At 44.5% G+C, this 20,706-nt stretch overlaps 1 protein-coding gene across 1 annotated transcript in view; it reads right to left on the bottom strand.

Annotated features, from left to right (window-relative positions):
* Positions 1-482: 482 nt before the first annotated feature.
* The window catches only part of TSPAN5 (tetraspanin 5), a 180,437-nt gene continuing 160,213 nt past the window's right edge, over positions 483-20,706 (bottom strand). The window contains exons 3-8 of the mRNA XM_052642038.1: positions 13,368-13,514; positions 8,765-8,935; positions 6,361-6,486; positions 3,819-3,866; positions 3,607-3,723; positions 483-725 (exon numbers count right to left, since the gene is read on the bottom strand). Of these exons, the coding sequence (XP_052497998.1) occupies positions 660-725; positions 3,607-3,723; positions 3,819-3,866; positions 6,361-6,486; positions 8,765-8,935; positions 13,368-13,514 (675 nt within the window). The 3' untranslated portion in view covers positions 483-659. The remainder of the gene's footprint in view (positions 726-3,606; positions 3,724-3,818; positions 3,867-6,360; positions 6,487-8,764; positions 8,936-13,367; positions 13,515-20,706) is intronic.

Below are 20,706 nucleotides of genomic sequence, written 5' to 3'. Positions count from 1 at the left end.
CTTACAGAAAAGATCTGTCCTGCTAGAATTCAGCATCGTGAAATGTTCCAAAGCCCCTGCTCAGCACGCAAGGAATACACAACTTCTACGAGGACACGTGCCAGGAGAGACCAGAAGAGTCCACCCAAGCTCCTTGTCAAATGCAGTCACAAAATGGGAACCCAAAGGCAAGCTGTTCTCTTCCTTGGATGATGGTTGTTAACAGTTCCTTGAAACGTACAGTGAAGGGATGCTGAAAACACACCCCTCCCAGGTAAGGGGCTGACTTTCAGAAATAACACACTTCCTCAGGCCGTAGCACAGGAGACAGCCTTCCCATCACTGAAGCAGGAACAACTCTTCCACAAACTTAGTACATCTGGCTCCCCCACCCTTCCTTTTTTTTTCATTTGGTAAGTATCCAACCTTCCAGAAATTCATGGCTACAGTAGAGATTCATGGCGCAAAGACTTTCATACTGGTTATTTTTTAATTCTGTCAGTGAGCAGCATTTCCCAGTTTTACCCCCCACCAAAACTAAGTTCTTGGCAGCTCCATCAGTTGGGATTGCGGGATGCCTCTGAGGTCAGAGTCCGTGCAGCATGGGTGTCAGGTGGGCGCACTGGAGGGTCAGGAAGGCTGGGTCTGTCCAGTGTCTGCAAGTGGCTGTGGCAGGCGCTTTACCAGCTAGCCCTGACAGCCTCGATATCACTCACCAGGTTCTGGGCCAGGCAGATTCCGAAGATCTGAGAAAGGGAGGGATGGCGTCAGATGGCGGAAAGTTTAGGCTTTTTCTTTCGGCTACTGAATCTCATTTTTTAAAATACAAATTTATTTAATTGGAGGTTCATTACTTTACAATATTGTATTGGTTTTGCCATACATCAACATGAATCCGCCACAGGTATACACATGTTCCCCATCCTGAACCCCCCTCCCTCCTCCCTCCCTGTACCATCCCTCTGGGTCGTCCCAGTGCACCAGCCCCAAGCATCCAGTATCATGCATCGAACCTGGACTGGCGATTCGTTTCTTATATGATATTATGCATGTTTCAATGCCATTCTCCCAAATCATCCCACCCTTTTCCTCTCCCACAGAGTCCAAAAGACTGTTCTACACATCTGTGTCTCTTTTACTGTCTCACATACAGGGTCATCATTGCCATCTTTCTAAATTCCATATATATGTGTTAGTATACTGTATTGGTGTTTTTCTTTCTGGCTTACTTCACTCTGTATAATTGGCTCCAGTTTCATCCACCTCATTAGAACGGATTCAAATGTATTCTTTTTAATGGCTGAGTAATACTCCATTGTGTATATGTACCACAGCTTTCTTATCCATTCGTCTGCTGATGGACATCTAATCTAGGTTGCTTCCATGTCCTGGCTATTGTAAACAGTGCTGCAGTGAACACTGGGGTACACGTGTCTCTTTCAATTCTGGTTTTCTCGGTGTGTATGCCCAGCAGTGGGGTCAAAATTGAGATAGAATTCACATCCCACAGAATTCATCCTTTTAAAGTGTACAATGTAGTGATTCTCAGTACATTCATGAAAATGTGCGACCATCACCACACTATCTGAATCCAGAACACTTTCATTACCCCCCAAAGGAATTCTGTACCCTGGGACAGTCAGCCCACCATCCCCCTCATCCTGGCAGTCCTAGAAATCACTATTTTCTGTCTCTGTGGATCTGCTTATTTTGGACATATAAATAGAATCCTGTAATACACAGCCTTTCTGTTGGTCTGCTTTCATGGAGTGAAATGTCTTCAAAGTTCATCCATGTTGCAATAGTAGTTTGATTCTTTTGATGGCTGAATAATATTCCATTATATGGACAAACTTCATTTTGTTTATCCATTCATCAGATGATGGACATGTGGATGGTTTCCACTTTTCGGCTATTGCAAATAATGCTGCTATGAACACCGATGTACAAGTTTTTGGGTAAACATGCTTTCAGTACTTTGGGGCACATACCTAGGAGCTGAATTGCTGAGTCATATGGTTACTCTAATTTTCTCATGAACTAGCAAATTGTTTTCCAAAGATATTGTGTCCATTTCATTCCCTTTAGTGATGTTTGAGGGTTCCAATTTCTCTACATCCTAACCAGTTCTTATTAATGTCTGTCTTTATCATAGCCAACCTAATATGTGTGCAGTGGTATCTCACTGTGGTTCTGAATTTCTCTAATAATTAACGATGTCATTACAAAGAGCTAATGTGTATCTTCTTCAGAGTAATGTCTATTCAAATCCTTTGCTCACCTTTAAATTGGCTTTGTCTTTTTTTTTAACAGTTGAGTTGTTCTTTATATATTCTATACACAGGACCCTGAACAGATGTACTGATATGCAAAATTTTTTTCTCCCATTTTGTGGGCTTTCTTTTCACTTTCTTAATTGTATCCTTTTCAGCACAGAAGTTTTTAATTTTGATGAAGTCCAATTTATCCACTCTTTTTGGTTGCTTGTGCTTTTAGCATCATATCTAAGAAAACACTTGTCTAATTCAAGATCACAAAGATTTACACCTATACTTTCTTCTAAAACTTTTATAGCTTTACCTTGTACATTTAGGTATTTGATCAGTTCTCAGTTAATTTTTACATGTGATTAGGGATCCAAATGCAGTCTTTTGTATAAACAGCCCAGCACCATTTGCTGAAAAGACCATTCTTTCCCCCATTGAATGGTCTTGGTTGCCTGGTCAAAAAAAGTCAGCTGACCATAGACTAGAGGGTTTTTTGGAACTTTCAGTTCCATTCCACTAAACTATATGTCCAACCATACGCCAGTATACACTATCTTGATTACTGTAGCTCTGACATAAGTTTTTAATTGGGAAGTATGAGTTCTCCAACCTTGTGCTTTATAAAGTGTGCTTTGTTATTCTGGGTCTCTTGAATTTCCATATGAATTGTAGGATCAGCTTGGCCCTTTCTGCAAATAAGCCAGTTGTCATTTTGGCAGAGGCCGCACTGAATCTTGTATATCAACTTGGAGAGTACTGCCACCTTAACAATATTAAATCTTCCAATTGGTGACAATGGATGACGTTCCATTTATTCAGGTCTTCTTTAATTTCTTTCAATCATTGTGCCTCATTTGTGGCCCTCTCTGTTGAAAGTATCACATCTCCACAAAAAGAAAAGCCCAGTTCTTGGGGCTTCCCAGGAGGAAAAGTGGGTGCTCCCTTTCCTTCCCAGCACTTTGGAAAGATGATCCAGGGAGAGAAAGGAGCACAGAGTGTCTGAGAAACTCCAAAAAGCCTTAGCCTGGGCCACTGGGCAAGGCTCTCCATCTGACCATTCCTGTCTGATCAGCTGTCACAATGCCACATCACTAACCCCATGGAAATGCTGGAAAGCCAGCAGGCAATTAGTGACCCCAGCAATTTTTCCATCTTGAAAAGGAACAAAGGTTCCCTAAAGTCTTTCAGGATAGTAGCATCTAACATCACAGCCTTAACAAAATACAAACCAAATAGAGTTGAGGTTTGTTCCCCAGCCCTCCAAGGTGTCTTAACAACTGTGACGTGGAGGGACTAAAGCAAAGCCTCTGTCCTGGTGAGGGCTCTCCCAGGGCACCATCTCCCGGGACAGCCACCTTACCTGCAGCAAGGCAATGCCTATGAAAATGCCAGCCACAATGGTTAGGTTGTCCTGCAACCACTTCTCAAACTGGGGCACACAGCCTTTCGTGTAGATTACGATCTGCTGATCAACTTCCTTCACAGGGGAAAGGAGAGCATAGCATCACCACGTGAATTAAAAAGCTCCTCCAACACCCTTCGTGCTAAGCGACAAGATGGGATTCCACTTACTGGTTTTTGCCTGGCATCATAGCCACACTGAGTGTTGATGACATCTTCCTGGTGGAGAAAAGAAAGAGAAAACTGAAATTCACTCTTGTCAGACAGAAAGTCCATCCACAGTCAGCAGAAGATCCCTGCTAAATGTTGGTTACAAAATGTTTATTTGGGCACACAGATGTCCCAGGCACCATGTTAAACACTTTCACAGAAAATTCCATAGAATTATTATAACCATCCTCAGGAGGTATTAAATATTCCTTCCTTTCCAAATGAGGAAAACTGAGACTCAGGAAATATCAGAAAGACTAGCAATTCCATTATGTGGGAGTCTCTGAACTCAAAGTTGATAACCTCAAGAAGCTTATGGGTTTAGGGAACTGGAGACAGACAAAAACCACGGTTAAAAGTTTCTTCTAGTGACTTTCATAATGATTGTCTCCATTTATGCTCTCCAGTGGGGAATTCTATTTTTGAATCTATATACTAGTATACTTGCTTCTCTGGTGGCTCAGACAGTAAAGAATCTACCTGCAATGCAGGAGACCAAGGGTTGATCCCTGAGACAGGAAGATTCCCTGGAGAAGGGAATGTCAGCTCACTCCATTTTTCCAGGCTATTCTTGCCGGGAAAATTCCATGGACAGAGAAGCTTGGCGGGCTACAGTCCATGGGGTCACAAGTGTCAAACATGACCAAGTGTCTAAGATACAATACATACACTTTTGTATTGTTTAAATGGTTTTTCCACGAGAACAAGTAATTCTGATAATTAAAAGCAACGCCCTGACCACACGTGTGTGGATAGGCGCTCCGAAACCTCACAGGCCTGAGAAGAGACGTGGGTTCTGCCGTTTCAGGTTTGTTTATGCGTCTCCTCTGCAGGGCGTGTGGTGGATTTTACTAGCTTAGCATTTATGGAATGAGACATCTCGTCCCAAAGGATCTGCAACTGAAAGGTGGGGGTGGCATCTTCTGAAAATCTTCAGAATTCTGCTGGAATATTCACTCAGGGCGGAGGCAGGAGACAGACAGAGTGTAGCTGTGCCTGCTGCCTGGGTGGGCGGGCACCCTGGGCTCTGTGCTGGGCACGCTCTTGCCTCCCAGTCCTCCCAGGGGAAAGGAGAAGTGAGCTGGTGAAGAAGGTTGGCTTTCCAGGGGAGGGTCCAGAGCCCAGTCCTCACCGATTCTCAGTCTCCTTCAGAAAAAGAGAACAGCCCAAGCTGAGCCTAGGAAAGTACTCCTTTGCTACCTGAGACCACTGTCCCCTTCTCTCTCTTTTTTCATTTTTTAAATTGAAGGATAGTTGATTTACAATATTATATTAGCTTCAGGGGCATAGCATAATGATTCAGTGTTTTTACAGATGAACAACGGCCCCTTTTAAAGAGCCCCGCACCACCCACCTTGCAGGGGAGAACCAGCCACTGAAATCAGCACCCATGTGGCCCTGTCCCTTGTAGGGAAGGGTGGGTCTGGGGGAAGACACCGGGGGGTTGACCGGTCAGAGAGAGGCTGAGGAGCAAGGAAAGGCCAAGGGCACCTTCTCTCTCACATTTACTGTTCTAACCTTCAATTCTGGCTTTTATATACAGCTGGGGAGCTGTACTTTAAGCCATACTATGTATGAGACTTCCCTGATGGCTCAGACAAAAGAATCTGCCTGCAATGAGGGAGGTCTGGGTTCGAGCCCTGGGTTGGGAAGATCTCCTGGGGAAGGGAATGGCAACCCAACTCCAGTATTCTTGCCTGGAGAATTCCATGGACCGAGGAGCCTGGCGGGCTACAGTCCATGGGGTTGCAGAGTCTGACTAGACTGAGACACATTCACTATACCAGACAAATAATTTGACTCAAAATGCAATCAAATCCACAGTAAAGAGGGTGGCTTGTGGACAGGTTTTATAATTTTTCCTAAAATACAAACTGCAGTGACTGTCACCGTTCTGGCCAAGAGGGTGGGCAGCCACAGTCTTCCTGCAGTGGTCTCATGCTGGCTTGTCTCAGACCCCTCTCCTATTCCTAGGACTGCTTCAGAGCTGAGTCAGCAAGAAAAGGGTTGCTAACCCCAAGCAACACAGTGCTTCCGTACAAGCCCATCCTTCTCATGAGGAAGGAATACAGGCAATATGGGCAGCTGCCTGAGTTTAGGCTCGGCCCCATCGCTCGCCAGCAGTGCGAGCCTGGGGAAGCTACTTAAACTCCATGGGCCTTGATTTCACCTGAAAAGGGAAGATAATGGTAGTATCTGCCAGCAGGAAGGTTCCAAAGTGAAATGAGCCAACACGCACACAGGCTTAGAACAGGAACCAGCATGCACCGCTAAATTAATGTTGGGCATGAGTCGAACACGACTGAGCAGCTAACATATATATATATATATATATGATTACTCCTATTGAGATGATCTGAGCTCTAACGCCCCACCCCCTGCAAGAGGAGCTACAATTAGGAATAGGTGGGTCAGAAGAGGTTTCCAGAAAAAAAAGAAACCGCTCATCCCACACACACTGTCGATGAGATGCGCGGCCAGCGGGTTTCTGGCAGTCACTTACCGCGGGGTCTTTAGTACAGCAGGAGAAGGGCACGCCGCATCGCTCTCGACTTGCATTGGAATCTGTGCAATTGAAGTAAATATTTAGGTTCCAATCATCAGCTCCAAAAGCCCCACAGCACTGCCACTAGAGCAAACAGGAGAGAATTAGAACATCTCAACTTGGCGGCGACCAGGTGCCTATGCTCCACCTGGCAGAATGACCCATACCCAGCTTCTGCCAGCTCTAACCTTCTCTCTGGCCCAGAATTTTACTTTTAAACCAAGATGAACCTAAAGGGCCACTGTAAAAGCTTCTGAATTAAGGCTGAAGGTGTGTAGTAAGTCTGTGCTGGTGATGATCAAAAAAGCCACGGGGCCCATGGTGGGAGGTGGAGGAAGGGCAGGGAAGGATTGTACAAGCAGGGCCCAGTCAGAGCAAAGTCTGTTTGGTTCAAGTCCATGAAGGAACACTCTAGGACAGCAAGCAGCAGCAGTGTCTGAAGGAGGCAACTGGGGTTGTGGTAGGAGATCCATGGGTTTACTTCTTTTTTAAATTTCCATCTCTACAAGTTTTTATCTATTTTACTGAGATAGAATTGACATACAGTAAAACGCACATATTTAAAGGGTATAACTTGGTACGTTTTCACATACTTATACATCATAAAAGCATCATCGCAAGCAAGATAGTGAACATATCCGTTATCACCCCCCAAGTTTGAAAGGCATACTTTTTATTCTGCATCTGTTTCTATTCTGAATTTTTAAAAACAAGAGCATGGATTTAGATTTTCAACAGAAAAACTGCAATCAGTTAAAATATAACAAAGCAAGCTGTTAAATTCAGTGAGTCTTAAGGCTAGATTTCAGGGTGGCTCCATCAAAAGCCCCTTTGACACTCCCCCATGCTGGCCCAGTCTGACTTCTCTGAGTTAAATAAACATCAAGCCTTGACCATCGTAAGGGTTTCAAGATCAATAGCTACTTCAAAGTATTAAAATCCAAGAGAGAAAAGTGAAATCACATGAAATAACAGAATTCCAATATAAAGCAGACAGCATCTCAAGAGAACGTGTATCCGCATGTTCTTCCAGCTCATTGGATCCTCCGAAGGCTTGGGTTGTACATCTCCAGTTGGCCTACAAAGCTCCATCAGATCTGTCATGCAAACTAGTCAGCAATAATACTTGGCAAGGTGTGAGCTTGCATCCATTATGACCCAACAAAACAGTCAAGTCTGCTGAGGAAATGAATCAGGGCTTAATTTCACACCTGAGGGACAGCAGGCTCCAGGACAGTCATTGCATCATAAAACAAAACCAGCACAATTCAGCTCACTTCTGAGTGCCTATCAGGGCAGGGGGCCTCCCCCATGGCAAGCGCCAACACAGCCCTCTCCTCCCTTTATCAAAGGGATCCAGCTCACTCTGGAAAACCAGCCAGCCAAGAGACAGCCACTGGCCCACTGAGCTTCTGTCTGGCCTCCAGTTCCGCCACATACACGACACATACACGAATGTCAATGGACACAGCTGATCAGGTCTGCTCCCCCATCTAGCTTTTCAGTGCATGCAGATAAAGGCTGTCAGTTTGCAGGACAATAACACCTGAAGCCTAATACAAACCCGTGTACCTCTTATTAGTGTCAGAATGTCCCCATGAGTTAAACAGTGGCTACTATTATTTCCATTTTACTCTTAGGGAAACAGCTCAAGGTCCTGTTAGCCCAAGGTCCCTTAGCTGATGCGATTTTGGCACTTGCTGTGTGTCTTCTGGTTCCCTGTTTATACCATGTTGCATTTTGAGTGGAACAGGGCACCGGCCGCCTCATTTGCACCGCAGAGGCCACTGGCCCACAGACACGTTGAGAAACTAGAATGGGAGGCAGCTCTACTCTATAGATTACTCACTCGTGACGAGTCACCAAGGCTTAGAAGTTTCTCAGTTTTCAGTTTCAGGTGTTCGGATAAGCATAATTTTAGGAACTTGGTGGATAAATATTCTATTGCTAAGTACATTATTATGAGATATGAAGCATGGAGAATGACCAGAAAGGGGACCAAGAATAGAAAAAATCCACATTTAACCTCCCCTCCGCCAAAAAAGAGGGTAAACCTATAGCAAAGCAAGAGTCTTCAAATGTTGACAGGAGTGAGCACCCTTGATGATAGCCTCTTTGCCTAAGTTTTCTTCTTTGTTCTTAGTAGAAACTGAGATAAGTGAAAAATCAGACATTTCCCATTAGAATACAAATCATGTAAGTTATACAGCAAGTTAGAAAACAAGCGAACAAATGAAAAAAAACATGCAGAAGAGTCAGAGGTAGGTTGCAACTGGTAGACGCAGAAGCCAGGAGGAACATTCATTGGGTTCATCCTTCCAAGAAGGCTTTCAACCTGAAAATAAGCCACATTTAAACTTACATATTCCTGGGTGAAGTCTATGAGGTTCTGCAAATCTATGTCATCCCTGTATGCTCTGATGTTGTTGTTTATAAAGAAATACAGCTGGTCTTTGATCCAGTCTTTGAAAACAAATGCCAGAACCCCAGCAGTGAGCTCCAGGAAGAAAATAATTCCCAGGAACACAGAAAACTAAAACAAAAGACACAGAGAGAACAGTTATAAGTGCTATTTTTGGTCATATATAGTTAAATGGTTTCTTCTAAAAAGGTTTGTAATTATACTGGGTTATTACCCATGCCCAAAGCAGATAACCTTCAATTTCTTAAGATTCATTAATAGAGTATTACACTCCAAAAAAGAATTTCTAAAAATCATTTCATAATCATATTTTAGGGGCTCTGGTGTTCCATTTTGGTAATTAACCAACAAAGCCCATAAGCAAACATGGATAATAGGAATTTCTCATTAGACCCACATTAACGCCTAATGAGTTTCTCCTGATTAATGCACTTGTCAGACGCTTGAACAATGACCTGCCCCTACCTCTGGTAAGCTTTTGTAATGTTGAAAGATAAATTATCCCAATTTTTTTAAGACTGTCATTTGCTACTGTGGCCTTGATTCTGGATGCAATACATTCCTTTTCTGGATTCAGGACACCATTTTTTTAATTCCCCTTTGCACCTGCTACATAGGGTAAAAGAGGAGATGTGTTCATCTTAGATGAAGAGGTCAAAGAGGAAGTTGGTGGGGAGCAGGGGGTGGGGAGGAGGTAAGCTGTGACACGAACAAAATTTCCCATCATGAAAATAAAATGAAACCACTGGTTTGAGCACTTTCTTGGGAATGCAAGCCATGCCAGCCTTCCCTTGTGAAGCACCAGGCTCGTGATATTTTAAATAACATCAACACACAGCCAGAGGAAGACTTCCGGCTGACGCAGACAATAAGAATTTAAGAAGAAGGCTGGAGACCACAGGATACACGGTCATTGCCCATAAATCTGGAGAAATTTCCCTTTCATCTAAAACACCCAGAAGTGCCTCATCTTAGTCATATCTACATCCCGCTCACGCCCATGCTTCTTTCCGCCTCCTCCCACCCCCACATTCTCACCCTTTGCAAACTATTTCACTCACACGGATTATGAGAAATGAAGCTGTAAAGGACCAGAGGGTAAACTTCTGGTGACAACGAAAGAGAGGGTAACACTGGGGCCACCCGTTCTGCTGGGCTCCTGCCACTCACTGAGTGGCTAAGGGGCAAAGGCGCGAAAGCTGCCGCTGTGTCTACATTCAGCGAGCAGACAGCAAGGCGCTCAGGAGAGGAAAACACACTGGCGAGGGGTGCGAAGAAAGTGTCGTAATTTGCTTACAAAAATTAAAAAAAAAAAATGCTTTTTTTAATTTAACAAACATCTACTGAATGGCCCCCAAGAGCGCAGGCCCTGGCCTGGGTGGGCCTTGCAGAGTCAAGGGCAGGTAGGACCACAGCCCTGCCCCCAAAGAGCCCACAGTCTTCTGTGACTGGGGTTGGGGGTCGCAGAGGACCGTGGGGCCAGGTCTTTCCACACTAGACAGTGTTTATCCGAAATGCTTGGAGGAGGGGCAAGAGGGAGGGGACGGAGGGTTTCGAAGGAAGAAAGAAGGGCCTGCCAACGTCTAGGGCACCACGGTTTGGGCCACAGTTTTAGCCCTTCTGGCTCAGCCCCTCAGGTTCCACAGAGCTCCTGGCTGTCGGTCCTTGGGGACTTCACCAGAAAAGGAACCTAAACAGCCCTTAACAGTCGTCAGCAGTGCCAATAATTTCAAAGTAAGCTTTCCTCAATCTAGAAAAAAGAGAGGAAAAAAATCCTATCACTTTTCCACACAGTGCCTACCCCACCACATAAAATGACTCCCTCCTCTATCAGGGAGTACTCTACACATGTAAATATAGCAGATAACACACTATAGGAATGAGAAAAACCATAGCTGGGGCACAGGTGTGTACAGGCAAACCAGAGGCCATGCAAAGGTATTAATCAGATGTCTGTCCTTGCCTCCATCATAGAGGTAAGCTCACTTTCCAGTCACTCTGGTATGTTTTCCCATAATGAATCATATCGTACATAATCAGAAATTGAGTCCAAATAAAATTCTCAAGTATTTGGCAGAAATCTGCCTCCCTCAGATGCCGTGAGCTAATTTCCCCCATTTCCTATGGGGCAGAGACTGACGCACAGGCTTCATCTCAGGGCCTCAGTCAACCAGGAAGCTCCATTCCCAGCTCTTGGATTTCCCTCAGCAGTTCTCTTAGCCTTCTGGCATCCAACCTTTGAGGCTGTTTGGAGCTGTGTTGACATTTACTTCCTACTTCTGTCACAGCTCCTGCTCAAAGCATATTCTAGGCCAGTTTTGATTGTACTAAGTGGAGAGAGAGGGCATTTAAAATATTCTCCAAGTCTTAAAAAACACAAAACAAAACAAGAAGCAACACAATTCTCTTCATTTTCAATGTGGGACTTTGTAAATTAAGATGCTAATCTAGAGAAATGTATGTATTTCTGTCTGTTCAGTTAACTCTGGTATATTCAACTACAAAAATCATCACATCTACTAAAGATACTACCCTTATAAACTAAACCATATGCAAGTAAATCACATTAAAGGGGAAAAGGAGACGAACACTGATAAAACAGTGGCCAGCAGTGAGTATGATCCGAGGCCACTGAGGCTATAGAAAAGCTGAGTGAGGTGAGCTCAAACATTTAGAAATATCTCATGTCAAGAAGACTGGGGGGTTGGTAGGTCACAATCAGGGACAAAGCTCTCCTGAGGACTCCAGATATCAAGACTAGGTGGGGAATAAAGTGTGTGTGTGTGTGTGTGTGTGTGTGTGTGTGTAAAACTGTTTGCAACATGTGGTTGTGCTGTGATTAGTCGCTCAGTTCACGTCTGACTTGTCTGTGACCCCATGGATTGTAGCCCGCCAGGTCTTTCTGTCCACAGGGATTCTCCAGGCAAGAATACTAGAGTGGGTTGCCATTTCCTTCTCCAGTGGATCTTCCCAACCCAGGGATTGAACCCAGCTCTCTCGCATTGCAGGAATAGTCTTTACTTGCAACACAGACCTACATATTAAGAACAGAGAACCAAGCGCTCATTAAATTGTACACAGGACCAAGCAATCCTTGCTTTTCCCTGTTAGCATGAGTTATATGAACTTTCAAGTTAAACAGCCTCCAGAACTTTGTCTGAGGCAGAGGCGCTGAAATTCAAAAAGAGTTAGCCTGGGGGCACATATGATGAAACTGAATCTGCTTTTCTTAGGGAAATTCAAGAAAAGATGCCAGAGGCGACGTGGTGAAAGTGCTAAGATGGGAGTCTCAGGCAGCATGGCTGTTGGGACCAGCTCCAGCTGATGCTCTTGTTTTAGGTGAGCATGTCCCTAGATGATGCTGCGTCAGCAGACGGAGAGGAGGAGCCAGGGACAGCGGCTGGAACACCAGTGCAGATCTCTCCAAGTCCCACGGTCTTCCCTCATCATGGAAAGGTGTTTTTTTGTTTTTTTTTTTTAATTTAAATTCATTTTTCTGTTCTTGGAGCGGGACGTGGATGCTGTTGTGCCAGAAGACAGACACCCACCAGAATGCCAAGCTCCGGATAGACAGGTACACTCCTGACCAATGACTACATCTACCAAACTGACTTCAGAGACACACAGGGAAGCACATGCCATTTTGATCTCCTATGGAAGAAATCTCCAAAGGAAGAGGCTTTTCCTTTTCATTCTTGACTTTTAATACTTACCTACCCCTGAGTCAAACTCCTCCAAAAATATTCATGCTAACAGATCACACCAAATATCCTATAAGCGATCGAAAAATTATGCTGGTCACACAAAGGCGGCCTTTGCACTAGCAGAGAACACAGGAAGTGTGTGTTTACTGTTTCTCTATAGTCACCAGAACCTACTGTTTAACAGATTTAATCTGGACAGGTCACAGCCACTGTGCTTATGTCTGGCTTCTCTGAACCGACCACCTGAAAGTCAGTCAGCTTTCTACTGACTATGTGCTTAAAAGAGGGGGCAAAAATCACCCAAAAGAAGAAAACTAGATACGTATACAGGCCTACTTTAGTCCTAAAGCTACTTTCGGGGCTGGACTGCAAACTTGCGATATCTATGTACAAAACCTCCATGGTGGTGCTGATGTTACTAAGGAGCCACGGGTAGAGGGAGCTTCCCAGGCGGTGCTAGTGATAAAGAACCCCCCCACCAATGCAAGAGACATAAGAGACATGGGTTCAACCCCTGGGTCCAGAAAATCCCCTGGAGAAGGGCATGGCAACCCACTCACAGTATTCTTGCCTGGAGAATCCCATGGACAGAGGAGCCTGGAGGCTACAGTCCACAGGGTCGCGAAGAGTCAAACACAGCTTAGTAACTTAGCACGCAGGCACATGGGTAGAGGAGGGTGGTGCTGGGCATCCAAAGTGCTCTCCTAAAAGAGAAGCATTACCCAGGCCACAGTATTCCCAGTGCCTTTGGTTGTGGCTCACTCCTGCCTCGACAGGGTGTCCTCCTGATGTGAGATGAGGGTCTGGCTCTCGGTGTGTAAGTGGAGTACGATACTTACAAACTTGAGAAGGAAAGTGTTTTCTCGCAGAGCTCCAATGCACCCAGCAAATCCCAGGATGAACATCACTCCTCCCACCACGAGGAAAAGCCAAACCGGGTCAAAGCCGCCGAGGTCGGTGATGGAAGAGATGTTGGACAGAACTCCCTGTTGGACAGACACACAACAGGGCATCAGGAGGCAGGGTCAGTTTTCCAGTATGAAAAAATGATTGCCGTGGTCTCTCTCTGCCCCACCCCAGGAAAACCTTCACAGGGGATCTGATCACATCACATCATGTCAAGAAACACTACAAAATAGAGAAAAGAAAAGAAAAAGAGAAGAAAAACTACTTTCTTTCCAAAGTCTAGATGGGTTCATATTTTTGATAAAACTATGTAAAGCGAAGACATGATCCCAAGAAACTGTCACTAGACCCTGTATGGAAAAGATACGGTTGTTACCTTTGCTTTCCGTATCTCCAAATACAAGTGGTCTTGAGTAAAAACCAGATGTGTAGGAAAAACACCTTTCAGCACCCAAAAGGAGTCATCCTTAAAGCTCCGGGGCATGCAGCTGCCAGACCAGAGCCAGCTCCGAGCTCTTGGCATTTCTCAGGAAAATAAGGGTAGAGCTGCAGTCTTAAAGCTAACATGGCAACCAGCCCCAGCCCCAAGACTCTAAAAGTTTTCCAGGGAAAAACTCACCTCAGGCCTACCCTTGAACTTTCAGGAGATCCCATCAAGCTCATATCCCCAAAGCCCACTTGGGTGATTTGTACTGATAGGCTGCCCATGTTGAGTTACTAGGGTATTTCCTTACTCCCCCTTTTTTAAGGACTGGGATTTAAATGACTTACAAATCAGAGGTTATTCCCCAGCTTGCAACCTGTTTATTCTCCTGCCAAAAGAACCCAGAGTAATTTCATGTCTCCACAAATAATACCACTTCTTTACTGAAGTCTTTTCTTCCTTAAGTGTGATATCACATCAAATACCACCCAGAATCTATGTTAGAAATTATACGAGATTTTTTTTTCTTTATAATGGAAGGTATATATTTAATATTCATTCTTACAGAGGCCAGCTACTGTTATTTTGAAACTGTGGAAGTCTATGAGTCTTAAATATCCAATATCATCAATATTTTTTTCTTATTAAATTTGTTTTGAGCTCTCAAAATACCCCCAGAGTACCATGATATAGTTTGCTATAAAGCCTTTAAAATTAAACAATTTGTTTTCAAAGCATTCCCAACAACCTGGAAGAATAGGAAGCAATCATCTCCTTTTATACTTGAAGAAAATGGAAACAGAGAGGTCTGGTGGCTAGCTGAAGGTCTCACAGCTATTGATTTTTTAGAACCAGAACAGGATACCTACTTCAATAATCCTTGTCTACCAAATGGAAGCTATGTATTTGCTTCCCAGCACTTCTCAGTCAGCACTAATCAACACTGGAGTTTAGGGTTTTGATGTTTTAACCCATTTTAAAGTTGCAGCAACGTTGAACAAGAGAATTTGTAAGGTTTTTGTTTCTTGGGGTGGGTGGGGGTGGGCAGGGATCACCTTAAGGACAATAATAGAATGTAATAATAGTACACATGAGGCATAAAGGACTCTTCCAATGTTCAATTAAACCTTATGAAAAAGGCCAGAGTTTAAATAAAGTCTCAAATGAAGGGCTGAGAGATTATTAAACACTTAGGAATGTAGGGTGTATTCACTAATGTCTGGGGTGACATCATACAAGGCAACCACACCCTTCATGAAACTGCATAGACCAATGGTTTGATCCAATCTTGTGTTTCTTAGAGTTCCAAGTTCTGACCTGTGAGTACTCCACAGGGAAAAAGGAAAACACAGAAATACCATAACCAATTGTCCACCCACACAAACGATGCTGAGAGGGGAAAAAAATTGCTAGAGAAGTCAGACAAAATCTAAGTGACAGTAAGTGGTGAGGGTCACGCAATGGGGAGAAATCAACCTCTCCCCTTAAAATGCCTATGAACGTAAGTGTTAATACTTCAGGTCCTGATGTTTCAGACCCACTCAGCCAGGAGAGGAGAGGGCTTTTGGGCTATGTGATGACATTCTTACACTTTATAAAGTCAACAATTATGGGAGAAGTAGATTCAATTTGCCTGGCACCAAGACTAGAAGAGACAGGAAGAGATGTCAGTTCCAGCATAAAGAGACCTTTCTAATGCCAGCAGGTCTCCAGTCATGGGCTGGAGAAGGCTGCTTGAGAGACCAGGGCTTCCCTTCATGGGGGTATTTCCCCTCATGGGGGAGTCAAAGCTGGGAACCTCCGTCAGCAGGACTCCAGGAGGGATTCTCAAGTGAAGAGGAAATAGGGACTTACTGACCTTTAGGTTCCTTCCAACTTTAAGACCATTCTATGATTTCATCCATGTTTAATGGGCTTGTTGTTTGTGATTCACACCAGAGTCTGAGCAAAGATCAGATTGTTCCCAAACACTCTTTGGTGATCCATGGCTGTTCACAAAGAGCTCCGTGGACAACAAGGACAGTTATCTGGGGAATTCAGCAAAACAAGCAACCCAACACACACATATACACATACACACACCTGGGCCTGAAATACCACGACATTCCCTCCCTTAAAGGCAAAAAAAAGTGCGATCCCAACTGTCAGTGGATTCCTGGGGCACTGTCCTCTCTGGGTTTAATTTGGAATATGAGAATTTGGCTTCTCAGACAAACTCATTTCCATACTTTTAGATTCCCCAGCCTGCAGGGGCAGTTTTAATTGAGAGGCCTTCAACTGTTTCCATGGAAACAACAATCATTTGGGGCCCGAGCTGGACTGCAGATCCTACTCATTTAATCCTACATTGTGGCAAAAGACAGGGCTGGAGCCAGATACTGAGAGCGCGGAGGAAATAAAATTCTGCAAAGGACAGAAAAGACGACCAAGAACTTTATTTTTAATGAATTCCAGGTAGTTATCTGTTGGAAACCGACTCAAATCTTAAAACACAAAGTGCGGCAGTCAATGCCCAGTTTTCTTTTCCTTAGGATTAGGATGGCTTACCTGAATGGAGATAAGTAAAATAGACTTTTTCACCTGTTCAATGCCTCCAAATAGTCACTAAAGAGCAGTCACACCGCTTCTAACGACACAGAGCAACCGAAGAGGAGCTGAACTTAATCGTGGCCACAAAGGCCGAGGATTTACAGAAATGATGGGCCGCATACAGCTCAGCCTCCCGCTGCCTTAAAGACGGGGTCTTTCCCTGGACTTTTTGATTGTGTTAAGCTCAATTTGACAAATGAGTAAGAAGTGCTAGAACATGCCAGCTGAAGAATAATTATAATTCAAGCTTGTAGTTAACAAGCCGCCGGAAGGGAAAAAAAAAAAATCTAAGATTACAGTTAAGTCAGCCAAGGGATTTAAAATAGACATTCAGATTCGTGGTAAATCCTCAGGAATGTGCAAGCCCGCCGGCAGCAGACACCTAGGCTTCGAGGAACCTAGAAGAGGGCACCGCCCTGTTCTTCTGGGAACAGGGCCTCCTTCTCCTTGTAAAGGTTCACTCTTCCCAAACCCACTCCATGAGCTACTCAAGAGTTCTCTGGACGAGAGTCAGAAAGCTTGAAATTCCCCTTTCTCAACCCCAGGATTTAGAATAAATATCTGTCTCTAGTGGCTGAAGCTTAAGGTTCAACTCTGGAGCCCCGTGCTGTGTGTTCTTCACTTTGCAGAGAAAGTCAGTCTGCAGTGAGAAACGGGTAATGAGAGTAGGGAGAGAAATCCTGCTGCTATTCGATCCTGGCCTGCCCATGAGTTCTGCAAGTCACTCAGGATCCTTAGACTCCATGACTGCACAAACGGGTTCTATCTGGAGCTGATTTGTACTTGAGGAGCTCCACACAACAAAACAAAGCACTGAAAACACTGTGCCTTATCTCCACATGTATGGCTACATACACAGACACACACACACAGAAGCACCACCAAAACTAAGGCTCTCTGGAGCAGCATGGAAACATACACACTAACATGCGTAAAATAGATAGCCAGTGGGAATTTGCTGTATGATGCAGGGAACTCAAACTGGGGCTCTTGACAGCCTAGAGGGGCAGGATGGGGTAGGAGGTGGGAGGGAGGTTCAAGAGGAAGGAGACATAGGTATACCTACGGTTGGCTAGTTCAAGTTGATGTTTGGCAGAAACCAACACAGTATTATAATTATCCTCCAATTTTTTTTAAAAAAAAAGGAAAAAAAAAGAAATAAAATTTATCCATTTGAGTTTTTATTTAAAAAAAAAAAAACACAAAAACTAAAGCTCCCAATTTACACTGGAAAAAAGTGTTGGGGGTGGAGTGAGGAACAGACGGGAGGTGGGATGGGAAGGTGTTAGATTTAAGGATACCTTTCCTCAGCTAGTTGATATTTCCAGTCCACACAGCAACTGAGTCAGTGTAAACAGTCTCATTCATGTTGACTCACTATCAAGTCGGCATCATTTATGAAACAAGCAGTTATGGAAGGAGCTTTCAGGTTTTGCCTATGTCACCGACAATCCGGACATGACTTCAGCTCTAGTTCTCCGTATTGACTTGAGTGCTCCGTCCTTGGGTTCAAATAACAACTTTTTAAAACTCAAACTTATTGAAAAAAATAAACTGATACAAAATGTTACCTGGCTGCCCTCCTTTGCACCCCAGACTACTGCTGATGTGAGAATACACACAGCCTGCATGTGCACCCCACTAGGAAGTCCTCCTCTTCCTCCTGTGTGTATCCTGCAGCAAAGCCCTGGGAGTCAAAGACGTCAAGGGCACTAGATTTTGTGTGTGAGCTCAGAAAATATCCTCTGAAGTGGAGTCTAATTGGCATAACGATGAATGGGTGAGAAGCAGAGCAGCTGTCTGCATGTACTTGCTCCTTTAGTCATTTGTGGTGGCTGATGTGAAGGTGAAAATCTGAACAGCAGTGGCAAAGACAGGAAAGGACAGAGGCAGAATGAGAGAGAAAGCCAGAGACCAAGACTGCAGGTCACAAGAAGAATATATTCAAATACCGCAGTCTCAAGAATATAGGCGAATTCCCTATATACATATTCTTTGTTAATACACTGCATGCATGCTAAGTCACTTCAGTCATGTCAGACTCTTTGCAAATCTCTGTCCAAGGGATTCTCCAGGCAAGAATACTGGAGTGTGGTGCCAAGTCCTCCTCCAGGGAATCTTGCCAACCCAGAGACTGAACCCCTCTCTCTTACGCCTCCTGCATTGGTAGGTGGGTTCTATACCACCTGCACCAACTGGGAAGCCTGTTAATGTATTAAGATTATATTAAGAAAAATTAGTGTAAATGAGCATTCAAAAGAATTCTTCATATTCATCCTATCTACGTGAAAGTGAACGTCGCTCCATCGTGTCTGACTCTTTGCAACCCTGTGGACTATATAGTCCATGGAATTCTCCAGGCCAGAATACTGGAGTGGGTAGCCTCTCCCTTCTCCAGGGGATCTTCCCAACCCCGGGATCGAACAAACCCAGGTCTCTCCCATTGCAGGTGGATTCTTTACCAGCTGAGCCACAAGGGAAGCCCAAGAATACTCGAGTGGGTAGCCTATCCCTTCTCCAATGGATCTTCCCAACCCAGGAATCGAACCGGGGTTTCCTGCATTGCCAGCGGATTCTTTACCAACTGAGCTATCGGGGAAGCCCATACTATCTATACCTGTGTCTATATTCTTGTGACTCTCAGTCATCTCCAAGTCTACAGCTGTTGCTGCAGCAGAAGCAAAAACAAATTGACCATAACAAAGTGCTGCTATAAAGACAAAATGAACAGCAGCCAATTTAAAAAGTTGAAACAAATACTTGCAGCAAATCAGCCAGTGCACAAATTGGCTATAAGACACCTAGCTCTTGGCGTATCAATCTGGAGCTTTCAAGTGATGATTCACCAGTGAAAAGAGATTTCCACTATCCCCGAAGTACTAGACAGTATCTTGCAGAACTAAGCAGCGGGACCAATAGGTGTCTAAGAAATAAGATACATTAATGGAACACAGCTGAGGCAGCATCATTATAACAGAAGTTTAGAGAGTCAACAAACAAGAAATGTACTGATGTACATCTGTCACCATACAAAGTGAAAGAAGGAAAGTAAAGTTGCTCAGTTGTGTCCGACTCTTTGAGACCCCATGGCCTGCAGCCTACCAGGCTCCTCTGTCCATGGGATTTTCCAGGCAATAGTCCTGGGCTGGACTGCCATTCCCTTCTCCAGGGGATCTTCCCAACCCAGGGCTTGAACCCAGGTCTCCCACATTATAGACAGACGCTTTACCGTCTGAGCCACCAGGGAAGTCCTACAAGGGAGACTGAAATTCCAGCCACTCAGACAAGCCTGCTCTAGGGTGTGGCAGAGAGCATTCCAGTCTCCTTCTGCACAAACCACCCTGTACTCAAGCTCCCTGGCTCACCTGCAATCTCCCCTGGAATCCAGAAAAAGGGGTAGTCTATAGACAAGAGCTGGGTTCGATCCCTGGGTTGGGAAGATCCCCTGGAGAAGGAAATGGCAACCCACTCCAGTATTCTGGCCTGGAAAATTCCATGGACTGTATAGTCCATGGGATCACAGAGTCAGACACGACTGAGCTACTTTCACTTCAGACAAGAGCTATGGCAGACCTAGACAGTGTGTTAAAAAGCAAAGGCATCACTTTGCCAACAAAGGTCTGTAAAGTCAAGGCTATGTTCTTTCCAGTAGTCATGTATGGATGTGAGAGTTGGACCATAAAGAAGGCTGAGCACCACAGAATTGATGCTTTCGAACTGTGGTGCTAGAGAATACTCCTCAGAGTCCCTTGGACAACAAGAAGCTCAAACCAGTCAATCCTAAAGGAAACCAGTCCTGCATGTTCATTGGAAGGAATGATGCTGAAGCTAAAGCTCTAATACTTTGGCCACCTGATGTGAAGAACTGACTCCTTGGAAAAGATCCTGATGCTGGGAAAGATAGAAGAAGGAGAAGAGGGCCTCAGAGGATGAGATGGCTGGATGGCATCACTGATGCAACGGACATGAACTTGAGCAAACTCCAGGAGATGGTGAAGGACAGGGAATCCTGACGTGCTGCAGCCCACGGAGTCACAAATAGTTGGACACGACTTGGCAACTGAACAACAGACAAGGGTTAAATGTAGGACAGACAGAGAGGATGACTACGTAGAAGACTACGTTGTCTTGAATTTCAGTTACACTACTTACTACCTGAGTGATCTTGGTTCAGGTACCAAACCTGCCTAAACCTCAATTTCCACACCTGTGAAATGGTACCCTACATCATAAGGTTACTATGAGGATGTAGAAAATAA

This window comes from Budorcas taxicolor, chromosome 6, assembly GCF_023091745.1.
Source record: "Budorcas taxicolor isolate Tak-1 chromosome 6, Takin1.1, whole genome shotgun sequence".
Classification (NCBI taxonomy): domain Eukaryota; kingdom Metazoa; phylum Chordata; class Mammalia; order Artiodactyla; family Bovidae; genus Budorcas; species Budorcas taxicolor.
The sequence above is the reverse complement of the archived record's forward strand: the minus strand, read 5'-3'. Positions and strand labels throughout refer to the sequence as shown.